General features: G+C 43.0%; 1 protein-coding gene across 3 annotated transcripts in view; it reads right to left on the bottom strand.

The window, feature by feature from the left end:
* fnbp1a (formin binding protein 1a) overlaps window positions 1–4523 on the bottom strand; it is a 20933-nt gene extending 16410 nt beyond the window's left edge. For all 3 annotated transcript variants that reach the window (XM_056376581.1, XM_056376582.1, XM_056376583.1), the window contains exons 1-7: window positions 4216–4523; window positions 3291–3406; window positions 1382–1432; window positions 859–1006; window positions 577–639; window positions 396–491; window positions 130–144 (exon numbers count right to left, since the gene is read on the bottom strand). In XM_056376581.1, coding sequence (XP_056232556.1) covers window positions 130–144; window positions 396–491; window positions 577–639; window positions 859–1006; window positions 1382–1432; window positions 3291–3406; window positions 4216–4245 — 519 coding nt within the window. In that variant the 5' untranslated portion in view covers window positions 4246–4523. The remainder of the gene's footprint in view (window positions 1–129; window positions 145–395; window positions 492–576; window positions 640–858; window positions 1007–1381; window positions 1433–3290; window positions 3407–4215) is intronic.
* Between the last annotated feature and the right edge of the window lie 2369 nt (window positions 4524–6892).

Here is a 6892-nt window from a genome sequence, read left to right as displayed (position 1 = left end):
TGCTGTTACATGAGAAATAATGAGTTCATGAGGAAGTTGTAGAGACGTTGGTGGAGAACAGAGCTCAGCCTCAGTCTGTATTACAGTAATATAATAATAATAATAATAATAATAATAATAATACCTTACCTTCAGTGAGCAGCGCTGACAGACGACAGACAGACAGACAGACAGACAGACAGACAGGAGGTCAGATTAGATAAATATCATCCATGGGTTAAAACATGTCACTTGTATTGATTAATATCATCTGTTTCATTCATGCTTCACCCTCATTGGCTCATTCACAGCTGTTTGGTAACCAGCTGACTTCTACACTTCACTGCTGCACTGCTCATACACTCATGGTAATACGTCTCCTCCTCCACCACCATATTTATTTGTATTTATAAAACCTTCTCTCCATCCGTCTTGCTGTCAAGGTCGATTCTGTCAGAGACGTGTTGAGCTCGCTCCGCCTCCTTACAGTCACGCTCGAACCGACGTTTACTCTGAACAAGTAAACAACAAATCAATAAACATCATCACAGTGTTTCAGCTCTGTGACCTGATCACCCTGGGGCGAGGGGCACTTACCGACTCCAGCTGTTTCCATGAGCTCTCAATGTGCTGCTGGGCGCGGCGGCCATCTTGGAAATGCTGCAACAAAAACACAAAGTGTTCAAACTGGTCAAACTGCTGAGCTCAGACCATATCATGGGACTATGAGGCACTGTTCAAGGATCAGGGGATCAACAGTAGGTGAAAGGAAAGGGTTGATCCACAGACCACCAAAATAAAAGCCTCAGCCAGTGTCCACTAATATGGAGGTTTATCAATCTGCTCAGCTGTTTGTTTATTGTTTGTTTGTTTACTCACTGTTTTCCTCTCAGTCTTCAGCTCATGGGTGTATCGTGTCAGCTCACAGACTATCTGCGTGTTCAGGTTATCAGCCAGTTCCTCCCTCTGAACTGCCACTTCATTCAGCTGACGAAGAGTGGCCGCAAACGCCAGACACCAGGTGAACCTGAAACAACCAATCAGACACCAGCTGAACCTGAAACAACCAATCAGACACCAGCTGAACCTGAAACAACCAATCAAACACCAGCTGAACCTGAAACAACCAATCAAACACCAGCTGAACCTGAAACAACCAATCAGACACCAGCTGAACCTGAAACAACCAATCAGACACCAGGTGAACCTGAAACAACCAATCAAACACCAGCTGAACCTGAAACAACCAATCAGACACCAGCTGAACCTGAAACAACCAATCAAACACCAGCTGAACCTGAAACAACCAATCAAACACCAGCTGAACCTGAAACATGTGAGTCAGTTAAAACTTTACATCAGTGTGAGATCAGACAAAATATAAATGAAGATGAAAACTGACCTGCTCTCATCCTCTCTGCTTCTCTTAGGGTGATACTTCTTAGACAGACTCCTGCAGACAGACAGACAGAGAGAGAGAGACAGGTACAGACAGACAGACAGACAGAGAGAGAGAGAGAGAGACAGGTACAGACAGACAGACAGAGAGAGAGAGAGAGAGAGACAGGTACAGACAGACAGACAGAGAGAGAGAGAGAGAGACAGGTACAGACAGACAGAGAGAGAGAGAGAGAGACAGGTACAGACAGACAGACAGACAGAGAGAGAGACAGGTGCAGACAGACAGACGGACGGACAGAGAGAGAGACAGGTGCAGACAGACAGACGGACATAGAGAGAGAGAGACAGGTGCAGACAGACAGACAGACAGACAGACGGACGGACAGAGAGAGAGAGACAGGTGCAGACAGACAGACAGACGGACAGAGAGAGAGACAGGTACAGACAGACAGACAGACAGACAGAGAGAGACAGGTACAGACAAACAGACAGAGAGAGAGAGAGAGAGACAGGTACTGACAGACAGACAGAGAGAGAGAGAGAGAGACAGGTACAGACAGACAGACAGACAGAGAGAGACAGGTACAGACAGACAGACAGACAAAGAGAGAGACAGGTGCAGACAGATGAATGTGAGTTGGTGTGTTTGAGTTTTCTTTAGGGTTGTTAATGTAATTGTTAGTAAACGAGTGTCTGTGACCCATTAAAAAAATACAACAAATGTTTGTTTTTTCATTTACAATATATATATATATATATATTATATACACACACGTGCAGAGCTGGCACCGCAGCCTAGATCTCCTGTGTAGGACAATATTCTATAACTTAAAATAAAGAGCAAACAGTAGCCAGACTTTCTAATGTATCAACAGTTTAACAACACAAAAACACACGTTGAATCCTCCTCCTCCTCCTCGGCTAATTAATGATCACAAACAGCTGAACACAACTTGTAGTGGCATTATTCAGACCTCAAAATAAAATGAAAGGCTCAGGCCTGCGTCAGTCCTCAGCACAGCGGACAGCTTGCCGAATGGTTGATGTTCGGCAGCAGCAACATGTGGACAGGCTGCGGGTCAGTCTGGTGTCAGACCAGACACAGCGCCTCAGGAAGCATCATGAGCCTTCCACCAGTCAAGAGGATTAGTGTCCACTGAGGGGGCTGTTTCTCAAATATGTATATTTTTTAATTGTTTAACTGATAGTATTAAGTATTATTATTCTTATTGCCAGTTAACGGTTAATTATTAACATCCCTAATTTGTGACAATGGGCTCAATTTTTATTATACAGGACGCACTGTGCATCTAAACATGTAGTTAAATATGTTTTATACCATAAAATGAACCAAACTGGAGGATAGACGGATCCTGAGTCAGTTTTCTGAAAACCGTATCACCATGGTTACTCTTCAATCAACACTTGTTCCAAATCAGCTCTGATCTAGTTCACTCTGATTAAGAAAGCTTATTGATCATACATTGTACAAAGATTCGAATATTATGTATGTGACAAATTAGATAATTATCATTAAAATTACAATAATTATTCTACAAACAAAGTGTTGATTGCTCAGTAATAGTAATTATCATGGATCAGGAAACACTGGGCAAAAAAACTGAAACATTTCTATCAAACTCTTAAAATCTCAAGTGATCTGAAACGTTCTGAACGTTCTAATAAAACTCTCGGTCCTAACTGATTTTAAAAGTCTTATCATCTTCAGACTTTGTTGAGCTCTTTGTAACCTGACGGTGATACTCAGGTAATGTGGGCTGATGAGAGGGCTGTGCAGACGTGATGCAGAGGTGACGCAGACGTGATGCAGAGGTGATGCAGACGTGACGCAGACGTGATGCAGACGTGATGCAGAGGTGACATACAGGTGACGAGCGGGTGAGAGTGACCTGATCTGTTTGGCGTAGCTCAGCTCGATGTCAGCTCTCTCTTTAACAAACTTGGTATATCTCTCCAGGAAGTCGATTCCCCAGCTGGTGTGTTTCTCCAGATTATCAAACTGATCCTGAAACAAACAAGAATACAAAGCTCATGACATCAGTCTGTACAGCAGTCTGAATATAACTGTCTATAATCTAATATTACATATTTTATCAACTATCATAAAGGAAGTGATGGAACTGTCCCTTGTACTTTCCATGATAGAGGTAGCAGGAAACTCACTAACTCCACTTATTTCGTTTCTTTGATAAAGATGGATATATGCACAACATATCTCTTCATACAGCTGATCTATGGACTGAACCACAGCTATGTGTTTTTAAAATGATAAAAGTTGAATGTGGGACAGAGCATGGTGTAGGACCTGGACCATGTGTCCTCTACTGTCCCGTTCACTGTCCCACCGCGACGGACAGACACTGATTCAGCTGCTCATGTCAAACATTTCAACGATCTGGAGGAAGCAGCTCTTTGTCTCTTATCTTGTATCTGTAGCATGACACAGTCTGAAACCAGAGGCAGGAGTTCAGCTCGCAGCATGACAAGTACTATCATTATTATCATTATTATTAATATTATTATCATTAGTGATAGTAATAATAATAGTAATAGTAGTGTTATAATCATCATCTGGTAGGAGTTGGGGGGGGGGGGAACGCAGAACGCCCGCCGCTGTCGTCACTAACCGTGTTGCTATGGCAGAGCAGACAGAAGCACGAGGGCCTCACTCTCTCTCACACCGACAGGCCGCGCGGTTACCGGCTCTTTCCCGGCACAGAACCAGTAACCGCTGCTGACCGTGTTACCCAACGGTCTAACCCCGCTCTAACCCGGTGATGTCCGCGTGCAGCAGGTGTGAACAGGTGTACGTACCCACAGCTCGGTGCCCCAGTTGCAGCTCATGTCTCCGGTCAGCTGCTCCTGCTGCTCCTGCTGCTCCTGCTGCTCCGCCTCTCCACACACCGACGATCACCGCTAACCGCTGCTGCCGCTGTCCGCCTCGCGCATCCTACCGACACTCACCGACAGACCGACACTCACCGACAGACCTGACTGTCTCTCTGTCTGTCTCTGTCTGCAGCAGCACGAGCGCAGAGGACGCGATCATGCACGGCCTGTCTCCCAGAGGTCCCTTTGTCATCAGCGAAGAGATGCTGAGATTGTGTGTGATTGTGTGTGTGTGTGTGTGTGTGTGTGTGTGTGTGTTGTGTGTGTGTGTGTGTGTGTGTGTGTGTGTGTGTGTGTGTGTGTACTGCGCATGCTCGTTTTCAGCCCCGCCCTGCTGTCACACACACACAATAAACTGTTCTGTACACACAGTATGTATATGCATATACATCACACATCACGTGTGCATAATCACATCACACATGTACAGCTTAATGATGATGTGATAATGATCGTGATGATGACGATGATGATGATGATGATGAGAGAGAGAGCTGACAGACAGAGCAGCTGTGATTGCATCAGTCCTCCAGGAGGCAGCGCTCTTCTCCCATTAAACAAAGACATTTCCTGATCATATGATGCCTTCAGGCACAGCTGGGAAAAGCTGAAGGCTCCAGCTGGTTTCAAATGATGGAATCTGAGATCTTGCAGAAAAGTTTTCAGGTGGAAAAGTTGGAGTGAAGTCAGAGTCAGATGGACTGTTTGAAGCATGAAGAGAGAATGGGGAGGCTGAGCCCTCCTCCATCATGTTCTCCATCTGGTTTCATCAGCTGAGCTTTGACTGGCTCTTCTGTGGTTTAATGCAGCAACTGGAGAATCAGCTCCACCTGCTGTTTATCTCCATCAACCAGTCGACTCAAGTTCACACAGTGGAGGAAACAAGACTACAGGCGTTACAGACAGCCCTACTTCAAAAATCCTACAATTAATTTCATATTTTGAAAATGTCAGCTAAAAGATATTTTAGGTTTTCATAGACGGACAGTCTCGTATGAAGTAAGTCTGATACATGAAGTGAATCTGACAGGATAGATACCAGAATGGTTCAAGATCAGGATCGAGTTCAGGTTCAGCTCTTTGTGTTTGTCTGTGAAGTTGTCAGTGACTCGATCTCGCTCTTCTTCTTTGACCTTCTCCTTCAGATCAGGAGCTGAAATGTCGACGAGTCCTTTAAAATCAGATCTGAAGGTTTGGTTACGACGAGGAGGACGAAGGTCAGAGAGACGCCTGCAGACAAGACTCCAGGAGGAAGGAAAACCTGCTTCATTAAATGTCCAGGCTTTCAGTGTCCATCACTGAGGACACGTGTTCATGTCCTTTCATTGATTAGAAACATAATCAAATACTGTGTCTGATTTTCCTGTGATTAGTGCAGGACACAGGAAATGATGTTGAAAGTACAGGTGTGTATGATGGAGTGTATGTGTGTGTTACCTGACACACACTGGAGTCACACACAATCTGAAGATAAAAGTCATTTCATTTCAAATCTCATGTCCTTTTAAGGTCATCCCGAAGGAAACGCCCAGCGGTCCAATCATGTATCAGTAGGTTGACTGACTGTTAAAGGTCAAAGGTCACCAATCGGCATTAATCATCTAAATATGAATAATATTAATAAAGTGCTGTTTCATTTGTATGATAATGTTCTACCTGAGTTTGTTTGTGTTTTTCTGATCACACTGACTGACTGAAGCTGCTGATCAATAATTGATAAAGGTTAATGATTATTGTTAAATGGTCTCAGACCTTCAGACCCAGCAGGAAGCCGACTTCATTAGAAACGACAGGCTCAGCCACACGACTGATCCTGACAGAGCAGCTGATTATTGAATATTTTATTGAGCAGTATAAACACTGTGATTTATTAACATGTATTGATAACTGATTTTAGAATATTTATCAATAAGAATAAAATGTCCAGGTGTCTGATTTGCTTGTTGATAAAAAGTTGAAGTTGTTAGCTGATCAAAGTGTAAATAATTCAAATTATTATTATTTAACCTGTCAGACTAGTTAATAATGTTACATATTAATCAACTAATTAACTGAGTCAATGAGTTTAACATCACAACTACCACTGCTACTAGTAATCACAACTACTACTGCTACTAGTAATCACAACTACTACTGCTACTAGTAATCACAACTACTACTGCTACTAATCACAACTACCACTGCTACTAATCACAACTACTACTGCTACTAGTAATCACAACTACTACTGCTACTAGTAATCACAACTACCACTGCTACTAATCACAACTACCACTGCTACTAATCACAACTACTACTGCTACTAGTAATCACAACTACTACTGCTACTAGTAATCACAACTACCACTGCTACTAATCACAACTACTACTGCTACTAGTAATCACAACTACTACTGCTACTAGTAATCACAACTACTACTGCTACTAATCACAACTACTACTGCTACTAGTAATCACAACTACTACTGCTACTAGTAATCACAACTACTACTGCTACTAGTAATCACAACTACTACTGCTACTAATCACAACTACTACTGCTACTAGTAATCACAACTACTACTAATCACAACTACTACTTCTACTAGTAATCACAACTACT

The sequence above is a fragment of the Seriola aureovittata genome, chromosome 5 (assembly GCF_021018895.1).
Source record: "Seriola aureovittata isolate HTS-2021-v1 ecotype China chromosome 5, ASM2101889v1, whole genome shotgun sequence".
Taxonomy (NCBI): Eukaryota; Metazoa; Chordata; class Actinopteri; order Carangiformes; family Carangidae; genus Seriola; species Seriola aureovittata.
Note: the sequence above shows the minus strand (reverse complement) of the source record. Positions and strands in the feature narration are given on the sequence as shown.